We start from the raw sequence: 13,056 nt of genomic DNA, 5'->3' as shown, positions 1-13,056 counted from the left end.
GGTCTGACAATAGTAAGTTAGTGGACACGTGCTTGTGAATGATGTTAGAAAGTGATTGATTACTGAGTTACATGAAAGAAAGAAAAGAGACATGAGTTGATTTCAAGTTTGTTATTCACAAGTTTTTGTTTGTAATTACTGTATTTTTAAATAGAATAGACAGAGATACAATGCATTTAATAGTCTGTATGATTATTTGGAATGTTCATGCAACTTTTTTTATTCAAGTACACTGCAGATGGATGAGCTTGTGCGTAAGCAACAGAGCATGCCAGTTTTTCATGTCAATATCAGATTCTTGTCAGCATCAGCAGGTCTTAGGGCTCCTTCTTCTTTATCTCTGGAAATAAGGCAGCAAAATATAATGTAAACAATGTTAACATAAGACAAACGCTGTGTGATTGTTAATTTGCCTTAAACAATAGTAATATACAGTCTTTTTTTTTACAAAAGAGAAAGATAAAGGTGGGCATGACTTACTGCTAGTGAGTGGAATGTATCATCAACTCACCATGTTCATAATGTACAAGCTAGTTTTGACAGTTATACCTTGAAATAAGATGGACTGCTGTAGTTGTTAAACAATAATGACACTTAATTAAAAGAAAAAAGAACCAAGTGGATATGCTTTGGAAAAAGGTTTAAATTATTTCATCCAAATTTAAGGTTTTTAATTTGTTTACGCAAACAAAATTAGGATTGCGTAAATAAATAAATTATATTATGGAATACAGTATGTTCTGGCATGTAAGACAAACACTCACCTTCTTAAAGAAGCGGTCCATCATCAGTTGAGCAGGACTGTTAACAGTACACACATCCTGATATACATCTCCAGAAGAACTGAAGGTGCTGAAGTCCTCAACCATGTACAGATGGCTAGGCCTGCGAACAGAACAAATAACAGATATAATATAAACACCATACATCAAACAATCAGTACAGTTATGCAGCTATGAAATGCAAAGTGGGGAAATCTTACCGTCTTGTGTAGACGTTGGAAATGCAGCCTTTGAACGTCTCCTTTCCCAGGAAAAAGGTGCCACCTGTGCCAGGTGCTGAAGCGCTGCCACTCTGCTGCTGACCCTCGTCTTCATCATCAACAACCAGCTGGATCCTGTTTGGAAAAAACAGCATGGTATTTTTTTGTTGTGCACTAGCTTTAGATTCATTTATTATCATTTATTATAGTTTATTTTTTATTGCATGTTTCATTTTAGCTGCTGGGTAACAGATGTCACTGTCGATGTGCATTTTTTAAATAATGTTTAACAGAGCTCATACACCTACTAAACACCAAACCACATACTAGTTTAGTCTACAATATTAAATTAGATGATAAAATTAGATTAGATTCAACTTTATTGCCATTGCACAAATACAGGTACTAAGCAACGAAATGCAGTTAGCATCTAACCAGAAGTGCAAAGCAGTAAAGTATGTAATATGTGTGAATGTTCACATAATGTAATATATGTTTGAATGTAAAACCATTGCCTCTTTCATACCTTCCACCTCTTTTGGTTACAGTCACATAATGCCACTGGTCATCGTTATACTGTTTGTTTGATTTCCAGATCCCGTTGTTGAAATTGAGAATCACATAGCCATTTTTCAATGCAATATCCATCCCGTTAGACTGGAAAACAGAAGAAATAAAAGGTTTTAAAGTTACGCCTGTTGTCTCACACTAATCCAGTCTCAATAGTCAAAATGAAAACATCACATTTCAAAATAAATGAAAGGACTCACCAGAATGAGACCCTCTTTCTCTTTGCTCTTGAATCCAAGGGAGACAGTAACGTTATAATTTCCCACACTAAAATCTTTGAGGTCAGCTGAGAGGGAGCTCCCCAAGCTGAACTCTGCTTTACGATTAACCTAGAAAAGAACATTATACATCAGTTAATAACTTGACACACATAAGCCTGAGTGTGGTTGGAGCAGTGATATAAATATTGGTAACGGGTTTGGGATGCAGAGGTTAACAATCCTACCAAAGACTCTGGGGGACAACCTTTGCTGATGCCCACTCTCTCAGCAATAGCTTTGTGGGTGCCAGCCACAATCAAACCCTTCAAGCATCCTTTGAATGGCTGCATGGTGATGTTATCTCTGTGAGGAGGAACAGAAAATGTATAAAGTTATTCTCGATGAACTACTTTTCACTCACAGCCCAAAATGTTTAAGAGAAACACTGATAACTACGTACCTTTCCCTCAAGTCTTGTGGGGCACCGCCAATATAGAATTCTTTAAATGCACTGTTCTTGTACTTAGCTGCAACTGTGGCCACTGGTTGACCGTCCATTCGCACAAGCATGTTTGTGTAATTTTTACTAATGATTTGGATTTCTCTGGAGTCCTTTGTCTAAAAAAAGTAAAAAAGTAGCAAGATGGGGTTGAATAAATGATGTTTTATTTACAAATCCAATTAGTAATGGTAATTGTCAAGGAAGAACCAAAGTGATTTCAGAAAACATAAAGAAGCTTCTTACCGGGAACGTTTTCACGTTACTTATAGTTGGTGTTGGAAGCAAATTACCACGTAGGACAATAAAGCCCTTCTCCAAGGTCACAGTGAAGTAATTGTCCTATGTTGAAGAGGAAAGAGTAGTCATATTCTTGAAAATGGTACATTCATTCAATTACATTCGTAATTCTCATCAAAACATTTATAAGTAAGTAATAAGTAACCATATGAAGAATAATTTACCTCACTTCCTATGTATAAGAGCAGACCGTTTTCTGACCGAGTATCGACGCTCATACCGATGACTAGTGTGTTAGCCGTTCTATCTATAACGACTTTGCCGTATCCAGTGCCTTCACAGTAGTCAGAATCCACTACATTTAAATATCTGGAAAGAGGGGAGAAAAATAATATTAAAAAGAGCTCACATAGGGATAAAACACACTGACAAACGCCAGTAAAAAGCTAGAACCAACCTGACCTACATATCTTAGTGAGGAAACACCCAGATCACTACAGGAAGTCCACAAGAAAACAAGAAAACAATCATATGACCACCACAGACAGGATCAGTGCCAAGTGTAAAACAGCTTGGTCAGCTCAGCTCAGGTCATAGCAATACAATGAACAACGTATGTAACAATGTAATGACAACCTGTTTTTGTTTTTTTGCTGCATGTTGAAATAATGTCACAGGTTGACATGTTATTACAGTAGATGCATAGAAGCATGTTTATGGTTTAAAAAAAGAAAAAAGAGTTTAGTCTCTCAACCACCTACCTCTTGCATGGAGCCACCGAATTGATCTTCTCTGCATTTTGGAAATTATAGAGACTGAGGGCTTTGTCATTAAAAGAGGAGAACTCAATGCAGCCCTTGTACATGGGGTAGCTGAGAGAAGGCGGTGGCTGAGGAGAAACCAAAACAGAGAAAGGTATTAATAAATATCCATGCTAGTTGATAATTAATAATTATAGTCCTACTGTTCTTATTTCCATGCTGCTTACAGTGAAATTGTCAGGGTAGCCTCCAACGTAGAAAACAACATCATCGGGACTTAGATCAAGGAGGTTCTCAGACTCCTCTCCTTTATTGCCATTCTTTATTGGCTCAGCCGTTGGGTGTGTGGTGACATCTTTGATGAGGTTAATATTTGCATCCTGGTAAATTCTAAATCGAAAGAGGGTAATAAATATCCACACTTTCATCGTGTTAACAACATTCCCATTCTAGTTTCCATTAGTGGATAAAGAGTGAAAATGAAAATGATACACACAACATTGAATTGGAGAATGAATGGAGCCATCAGTTTACCTCTGTAGGTCCACTTTATCGAACAGGGACGTCTCAGATGAAGACTTGGTGATGGAATCCGTTTTGATCTTGTACTCGACTCCGTTGAGCTTGTACACACCGTACAGCACATTGTTTCTCAGAACCATACCTATGTAGTTCTTAGAGGACTACAAGACACAGTTTGTTAATGCTTTGTGTGCAATTACAAACTAAATCTTCATATGCAACCATTCACATGCATTTAGAGTCACTTACATCTTTGTTGCCGAGGTACATCACAAACATGTCTCCATTGTCACTGGCCTGTCTGCGCCTGCGTCTTCCATCTCCCCTGTTCGGCATTTCAGGTCTCTGCAGCAACAGAGAGAGGGCTGTGTAGGCCTTCAGATCCTCCAGATTCTTTGGTGGACGCAGCTGCACATGGCCATCGCCTGAGAACTTCATCGGGATCACAATCTGGCGAAAATAAATTTAAAAAAAGGGAAATTAGACCCGTCAAGGAAAAATAGGGGAAAAGGTGGTTGGATTTGGGCTTGGTTAATGTCTAGATGTATTTACAGAGTGGGACCTCACCCTGTTAGCTGCATCCCGGGCTTGTTCAATGAGATCTTTGATCTTCTTGATGTTCTCTGTTATGTTGCTAATGGGGGAGAACTGCGAGGTCAGGTTCTCCACCTCTGAGATCTTATCGTTCAGTGATGGGATGGTTTTCAACAAGTTCTTCACTGCATGTAGAAGGTAAGAAGGAGAAAACAAATTGTAATGTGTATAAAATGCAGCATTGTATGATATAAAAAAGTGGTTATACTGTACCATGAAGTACACAATAAGAGACATCTGTTCAAAATCTCACCTGACTGATCCACATCATCCAAAACACTGCTCAGGTTGGAATCCACTGGAGAGACATTGATCTTGTCAATTTCCTTTCTGATGGCATTCAGTTTGTCCATGGTGTCACTGGCCGTGTCATTGGCTGAAGCTGCCGACCTCTTGGCTTCATCAATCATACCACCAATATCATCTGATTTGAAGAGAAATGTAGAGGGAACATGAACTCTGGAAATTCAGACACAATCAGCTGAAAGGTCATGCTAATCCTATAATGCCTTGACTTGTTCTACCTCTCTTGATGTCATTTAATTGGTTCTGTGCATCAAGCAGGTCTTTCTCAAGAGCTTTCTTCTTCTTGTCAGCGTTGTCCAGACGTTTTTTTAGGGCAGTAACTTCGTTTGCAGAGTCTATTAAAGAAAAACAAATTAATGACTGTACTTTTTTGTACTTTTTTAAAAACAACACATTAATGCTAGGGCTGATTTACCTTTAAGGTCTGTATCTGCATCCTTTGCATTCTGCAGTAGGTCCTCACTGGTCTCTTTCAGGTCTTTTGCTCTTTCTGTCAGCTTCTGGCTTTTTACATTCTAAAAGGAAGAAAAAACAATTTGGTTAAAGTGAAACAATATTCTAGAAGGTTATTCCAATTTCGATCCAATGCTTGATGAATTTTATATTATTCCAAGAAGTGTGTACAGTTACTCAATGTTTAACGTATCAAGTCTGTGGCTTACATCCAAGGCGTTGTCTGCGGCACCTTTGGCATCATTAGCTGCAGCCTCAGCAGCGTTAATTGCATCTGTGATGTTCTTGTAGGCATCAATAGCATCTTTGGCATCACGCACCTCAGCGCGTCCACTTGCGTTTTTCACAGTACTACAATACATGATCACAAGGGGAGAAAATAAACCCAAGACACATGGAGAATGGATGGACAAAACAAAAGCAAAGAAATCTTCCACAGCATAAACAACAGACAATGTTCTGCTGAAAACAGATCAATAGATCTCAGGTTATAATGACAGTGTGTCTTTATTGAGTGCACAAAAGACCTACTCCTCGAGTTCCTTTGCCAGCTTGTCGAGTTTCTTAGCATGTTGCTCTGCAGCCACCACAATGTCCTCTTTGGCTGCTGCCTTGGAAATCTCATTCACCTTCTTGGTCAAGTCAGTCTTGGCACCATCCAGCTGTGCCGCCAGCTGTTCATATTCCTATAGAGGAGAGAGGCAGGCAAATGGGTGCAAAGTTACTCATAAGAGCATGAAGTTCCATTTAACTCAGGTTATATGGAGCAAACATACAGATCATTATTGGAGTAGACAACATGTGAGGGCTCGCTGGTGAGTGATCAGATATGAGGCCGTTTATTTTAACATAGCTACTGTGTTTTAAAATGTTTTGCTCACACTGAGAAGTAACAAAACACAAGATAAGTGTACAGAGAATATTTGAGGTAAAGAACATGCAGGCTACAGTTTGTCAAGAGTACCGTTTTGCTGTTGGATAGCATTTTCCCCAAATCCTCTGTTTTCTTCAGCTCATCTTTTGCCATGGCCATTTGGTCCTCGACAGTCTTCCGTTCCTTTTTTAAGTTTCCGATACGTTCCTGTAGGGAGCACATTAGTCAATCTAGAGTACAACTGTGTAACAACTATGCATGGCAATAATAACCTTAATGTAAAAAAGCACTTTTATGTTATAAACCACTTTCATAAGTCATCATTTATATGCTTAAAAGCAAAATCTTAAATATATATTATATCCTCATCATTTCTTTCCTTACTAACCATTAACCAACAAGCGCACAGGTTTCTCATAACTGATTAACTACTTGACTTGTACCTGGAGATCTTTCAGTCCCTGAGCATTGAGTCCGTTCTGGTTGTTGGCTTTTTTCACCAAGTCAGTCGCCTCCTTCAGAGCCTCATCCAGGTCCTTCAGCTTGTCCTGGTAATCCTTGAGAAGGCCCCGAATCTTCTCTGCTGTGGCCTCATTCTGGTCACACTGCTTACTTACATTAGCCTTGATGTAGTTCAGCACTATGAAACAGAATAGAATAGGTAAATGAAAATGTTATTGACCAGTCTGCAGTGAGGTTTAAGGTGCAATTATGTTTTTTTTTAAGTATGGACTAAGTATCTTACGTTTCTTGGCCTCATCTTTTTCTTCATCAGCAGCTGTCTTCTGAGGGGTAAAGTTCCTGTTCTGCATCTCCTTTACCATGCGCTCAGCATCTTCTAGCATTTTAGCCAGATTTTGATTGGGCGGCACACCAGTGCTGCCTTCCGTCTTCAGTTGGTCCAGCAGAGCTTCAAATACACAAACACACACTCAATCAAGCAAATGTTTAGGCTGATAGTCAATGCTATCCAACAATATTTGAGACTATTATACTACCTATAAATATAAAGTACTTATGCAGATTAACCAAATATGAATGCAAAAAACTGAAGAAAGGAGGAGAGACATTAAGACAGTAAAACACAGAGTTCTGCTGCTGAATAGAAGTTTCCCTTTACCTAGGATTTTCTTGAGAATGGTTTGAATCTCTGAGTCCAGATCTTTAGCCCGCTTGTGGGTTTTTTCAATATCTGCCACTGCCTTGTCAGCATCAACAGCCTTTTTATCCGCCTAAATAAAAAATGTACACACATTTTCACACTTATTATTACATATTGAATATTGATAATATAATCAAATGCTAGGCCTTGTCTCCTGCACTCTACCTTGTCTTTGAGGGAGCTGATGTCATCTGAGAGATTGTCTGTGTCTTCGTCCAGCTGGTTGACCTTGGACTTTTGGGTGTTGATAATGGAGCTGAATTTGTTGACAAGAATCTGCAAAAAGCACAGTAACAGAAATGTAAATCAAGGCAAATTCAGATGCTGTAGGTGGTGTGCCAACGCTTGAAGCTAATAGGAGCTGTTTTCAAATGGTGATGTGGGAACTATTCAGTAGTGTGTCATGAATGCACAAAGGCTGAACACTCAGACAAAGTGGATGTAACAACTGAGATTACAAGGGAATGAGAAACGACGGGTCGCTGTGACAAACACTGGCATCCAGTGGTGTGGTCTCTAACTTGTGTCGACACACAGGCTGTGGAACAAAATTAACTGAGATTGCTTATCAGCAGGAATCCCAAATGTTTGAACAAGCACACCCATCCTGTGCCACACTGTTTGTGTGTACGTGTGAGTGTGTAGTGTATGTGTAGGAAACGGATGTCCAAAGTGCAAATATTAAAAAAAGAAACAAATGATCTCATTGTTCTTGTGACCATTCATTTGTGTCTACATTGAATCTATGACATTCAAATACATTTAATTGCTCATCACCTCATCTTCAACCCTATCTGCAGCTATCAGAGTTACACTGCAGGGGAACAATACACTGACATCTTACCTTGGTGTCTAACACAGCCTTTTCCAGCTTCTTCAGCCTGTCCTGAGAGGAAGCACTGGCAGTGGCATTGTCCAGCTGAGCCTTGATCCTTCCCAGCTCGTCATCCAGCTTCTCCAGACCATTTAGTAAAGTCTGGGCACAATTATCACACTCTGGAATAAAACAAAAGAGGATTGGATTAGCAAAGGGTCATACTGGGTTTATTGTAAACTGCATGTCAGACGTCAGTTCTTTTTTGCTCATTCACCTTGGCAGTGCTCATCGGTGTTTGTGTCTCCTGGCTCCAGATTGTTCTTGCAAACTGGAGAAACAGTACATTTAAATTAAATTTATGATGTATATAATTTAAAAACAGTATAATTGAACTGAACTAATTAAATAGTGGATTCATCCATTGTTGAGTCCACAATCTAACCTCCAGTCCTGGGATCACAGTTGTTACCATTGCCATTGCAATTACAGGGCTGACAACTTCCTCCTGGTATCAGTGGATCACCATAGTAACCAGGAGCACAGCTAGGGGAGATATAAATAAGACAGAATTAGTGGCAAAAAAGAAATAAGCCAACACTATTTTAACACTCTTGTTTTCTATTTTCTATATACAGTATGTTGTTGATTCTGATTCTGATTATTTGGCCCGTTAAACTGATCTGTCCACACACTCACCTCTCACACTTGTCTCCAGTGTAGCCGGCTCTGCATATACACTGGAAGTCTCCAAAGACCTCTCTGCAACCTATTGCAAAACTGCAGATGATAGAGGGAGCATGATTTAACTCTTGAAATACATATTTCCATTTAATTATACTACAGATGTTTGAAGGGTGTTTTGTTTGTTTCCACCCACCTGTTTGTGGGCACACTGAATGGGCATGGGCATACTCTGCATGTCCTTTGATCCGCGTTTCCATAGTAACCTTCTTTGCAGCGTTCACATCGATCCCCAGCTGTGTTGTACTTACAGTTCTGAAAATGACATAATGTGTCCATTAAACTACTTGCAAACTGTATGTGAAGAACGAAGGGTGTGAAAAAAGCAAAATGCCAGATGGACAATGTGTAAAAAAAAAAGTACTGTGTGTGTGCACTGCAGCCGTTTACACACATGCTATACTAACACAACCAAACATGTAGTCTTTCACTACACTGAAGCAGGAATGCAAACATCTGGGAGCAAATAGAGAAGACTTTTCCCTGCCAATCAATCAAAGAGTGTGCACTCTGTACAGAGTGTGTTCAGCCGCTTGTGTCCATTTGGCTTTGAGCTGCTAGGGTGTGGATCCATGCAGACATTGCACACACAGGCCCAGTCTTGAGTGTCTTGCATAACAATAACACAACAGAGACGACTGAGATTTTGTAAAGCGTAAAGGGTCCCATAAAGGAGAATAATAAGTGAGATAGGGCCCATAACGGGAAAGGTCATATCAAACTATGCTTCTGATGTGGTGATATAAAAGCAAAAAAGAGGTGGGCCCAAAGATGTACCCTGAGGGTAAGAGGTGTAGACTCTGATTAAGCTTTAGCCCACACTGGAGTCATAATTTTTGGTCTTAGCTGTGTGTGGGTATCTGTACTGTATACCTGTGGATGTTAATACGGGTTAAGGGTCGAGTGTTTCTTACCAGGCACTTCCCTGTCTTCTCTTCACACTCATCAGACAGACCGTTGCACTCGCAGGGCACACAGCGGCCCACGAAAAGCCCACTGCCATCTCTGTAGTAACCAGGAGCACATTTCTGGAAAAGAAAAACATAAATATAAAGACATGACTGTTTACAAGTATAACTCATATACCCAGATATTCCACTGTATAAATACATCTGAATTCATAATAAACTTATTGTTATTAGAACAATTATGATACAAGGAGTGGGCAATATATCAATATAATTTTGCCTTTATTACAATATACTCTACATAAAATCTGCTATCATGTTATATGTGATTTTATATCATGGTAAAGTATGTTCTCTGAAAATTACAACTGTGAAACGTTTTATAGATTCAATAACCAAAGATGAGTGTTTTTGGCTAATTCAGTGGATTAAATTCTTAAATAATTTAAATTGTTTTATCACAATAATTTACAAATACTGTAAATTGGTTAAAAGCAGTCCTGCTCATTGATTGGCCTCTAACTACAATTATTAACAGTAAAGGCGTAAATAAATCTCTCATAAATCTCTGCTTGCTGACAAATTTCTATCCTCTTAGGTTATATATTATCACATTGCCCGAGGTTAAATTATATCATGTACAAATGTATAACACAATACCAATAATCACAGGAGGTTAGCAGAGAGGCTAAACTTATAAACAGTAAACACAGAATTTGTTTTACTTTGCCTAAACATTGCAGTGTTTCAAGAATTTTTTGCCACCATTCACAGAGGATGATTAAAAGCTACTCTTCCAGACACCAAATAAAACAAACTCGGTTTGGTTTGTTCGGAAGTGTGAGAATTTGCAAAGCACACAAAGCAACAAACTTGACCTGACTTGAGTGTCATTAACATTTAACTGAAGAGCCGAAGCATGCCCTTTGCCTTCAGAGATAACAGTCTTCAAGTCACCAACAATCAACACCTGAGGCGTTGAGAAGTTTAACCTACAGCCAAGGTAAAACAGCGTCCCTTCAACAATCCAATATATCACATCTTCACAGATTTTACCTTAATCTGAGAACTGGCAGCACTGTCATTAACAGAAGGATAGTGAACTGTCTGTCCACTGTCATGTACCGAGGGGTAGCGCACCTCCTGGGTACCTTCGTCATTAACTGATGGATACTCTATCTGCTGAGTTCCTTGGTCGTGGAGTGAAGGGTACTGTATCCTCTGAGCCCATCTATCATGATGCCTGGTGTGGCGGGTTCGCTCCCCTCTGTCGAAGGGCCTGTGGCCAGCGCAGCAAAGTCCAATCAAAGTCCAACATAGCAGGGTCTGTAACAAAACCCCTTTACACCGCCACCTATCCATACACGTATGTGACATTCCTAACGTTTAGTCTGTGTGAAATAATGCTCCTCTCTCCCCTGCCTCAGCCTCTTAAGCACAATCACTCAGACACACACACACGTAACAAAGAGGACACGCCCCATCTCCTACCTGAGTCAGTCTTGCAGATCAGCATGAGTGTATGCATGTGGACAAGCACACACATACAAATATTTCCATGCCCTCTCTCATCTGTTCTCTCTCTTTCACACGCACAGACAGACAGACAGACACACACACACACACACACACACACACACACACACACACACACACACACACACTGCTTGAGACACAGTCAGAAAGTCAAATGTGTGTGTAAACAAAGGAAATCCATGTTTATAATTTGTGAATAGAGAAAAAGAAAATCGCAGTATTGTAAATGCTGCTGTGTTTACTTAAAGCTGCAGGGTGTGGTGATAATGCCTCTACTTGAAAAAGCAAGTAAAACATAGAACAGTAGAAAGTACAAAAGTATATTAATGTGTGTGTGTGTGTGTGTGTGTGTGTGTGTGTGTGTGTGTGTGTGTGTAAACGTGTGTGTGCGCGCAAGTGTGTGGTTCATAACAGTGTTTGTGCAAGCATATGTGACTGAGAGGAAAGTCAGACATCCTCAGACAACAAACTCATACCTGAATCACACTCCTCAAACACACGACAGACACAACTAGGTGTGTCCGGTGTTCTTACAGACACACGCACACACTGTAGGTGCACTCAAGTGAACGCACTCAGGTTTATGAGTAACAATGTGTTGCCAACTGCCACACCCCGCACGTCAAGGCGAGGCACCTTGTCATAGCGCCTCTGGGCGCATATAATCAAACTTCCTTTATAACACTCCCTGACAGACGGGTAGGTAACCACATCTATGGCAACAGCACTCAAACATTAAAGTTTTATAGATGTTACTGTTACTGTTACTGTCTCCACTAACAAATAATCTATGTTACATGAAAAGTCCTATTAATCAGTGGTTGCTCCATTCTCAGCTGTTTAATAAGCTTCTGTGGTCAAAACTGCTGCAGTCATGTGCATATAAATTGGATCTGAGAAGCACAAACACACTGAGTCAAGTCTGCACCATTCCCAGGATAAAAAGAATTCAAGTAAAGCTTTTCCTTAGCAACTACACCACGGTTGTTTGCACTACGTTTCTGTGAGCTGTAGCCATGCCAGTGATTATAGTTGTATAATCACTAATATTATGTCTGCGTGATTGTGCATCATATCCCACCCCGGGGCTACACAATTTGACTGAGCAGCTCTGCGGCTGGTATTTTCCAGTACATTCCACAAAAGGATAATGAATTTTTCCTTTCGGAAAAGGGTGTGGTACTTGGTTCAGGCATGTCTGGACACCCTAAAAATATGAGGAGGAGTTCCAACTCCTCGAAGATGACTTTTGAAACACCCTGCCTGTCATCTGCGCTGCCTCTCAGAACTGACAAAGTGATCCTTATCTCACCATATTTTGACACGCCTATGTAAATTTCAGATGTAAGTGTAAACGTTTTTTTCAGTATGGAAGAGTCAATGAAGCTGAATTCCTTCTATGTTTTTGCTTTTAATGATGCAACACTTGTTTGTTGTTTTAAATATATATATATATATATATATATATATAACCTATCAAGTTCAACAAAGACTAATTGACAAGTGAATAATCGCATGCTCTCCTAACATTTATCTACACGCCTGCGAATACTTTTTCACACCTTCTTTTTATTCAAGTAAAAATAAAGACCAGAAGTATTGAGGGATATCTAATGGCCTCACCTCGCAGGAGTCTCCAGTGTACTGAGGGGGGCAGGAACAATCTTCGACTGTGTTACCAGGACCACCAGTCCCTGTGTTAGTCGCCTCCTCCAGGCCCACCTCCCCTAAGCTGAGCCTTTGGGTCTGAGTAAAATACAAGGCTCGGATCCTCAGGCCAACCAGACCGGCTAGGACCATCATCAGTTCCTCTCTGGACACAGGCCTGTTGGTGATAGCATGGCGCCAATTTCCCTGCAGATAACAGATCACTTACTTTGTGACTAATGCT

The 13,056-nt window shown here is 39.9% G+C and overlaps 1 protein-coding gene across 1 annotated transcript in view; it reads right to left on the bottom strand.

Annotated features, from left to right (window-relative positions):
• Window positions 1-13,056, bottom strand: part of LOC127365175 (laminin subunit alpha-3-like) — a 54,125-nt gene that overhangs the window by 6,351 nt on the left and 34,718 nt on the right. The window contains 30 exon segments of the mRNA XM_051403025.1: window positions 765-885; window positions 983-1,117; window positions 1,509-1,639; window positions 1,753-1,881; window positions 1,998-2,115; window positions 2,213-2,370; window positions 2,498-2,593; window positions 2,716-2,860; window positions 3,253-3,380; window positions 3,480-3,642; window positions 3,787-3,935; window positions 4,024-4,224; window positions 4,342-4,493; window positions 4,622-4,792; window positions 4,893-5,009; window positions 5,090-5,189; window positions 5,337-5,478; window positions 5,659-5,813; window positions 6,092-6,208; window positions 6,445-6,641; window positions 6,747-6,911; window positions 7,122-7,233; window positions 7,329-7,439; window positions 8,008-8,159; window positions 8,255-8,308; window positions 8,423-8,523; window positions 8,677-8,757; window positions 8,858-8,976; window positions 9,636-9,749; window positions 12,789-13,019. Coding sequence (XP_051258985.1) covers window positions 765-885; window positions 983-1,117; window positions 1,509-1,639; window positions 1,753-1,881; window positions 1,998-2,115; window positions 2,213-2,370; window positions 2,498-2,593; window positions 2,716-2,860; window positions 3,253-3,380; window positions 3,480-3,642; window positions 3,787-3,935; window positions 4,024-4,224; window positions 4,342-4,493; window positions 4,622-4,792; window positions 4,893-5,009; window positions 5,090-5,189; window positions 5,337-5,478; window positions 5,659-5,813; window positions 6,092-6,208; window positions 6,445-6,641; window positions 6,747-6,911; window positions 7,122-7,233; window positions 7,329-7,439; window positions 8,008-8,159; window positions 8,255-8,308; window positions 8,423-8,523; window positions 8,677-8,757; window positions 8,858-8,976; window positions 9,636-9,749; window positions 12,789-13,019 — 4,065 coding nt within the window.

This window comes from Dicentrarchus labrax, unplaced genomic scaffold, assembly GCF_905237075.1.
Source record: "Dicentrarchus labrax unplaced genomic scaffold, dlabrax2021, whole genome shotgun sequence".
NCBI classification, from domain to species: Eukaryota; Metazoa; Chordata; class Actinopteri; family Moronidae; genus Dicentrarchus; species Dicentrarchus labrax.
Note: the sequence above shows the minus strand (reverse complement) of the source record. Positions and strands in the feature narration are given on the sequence as shown.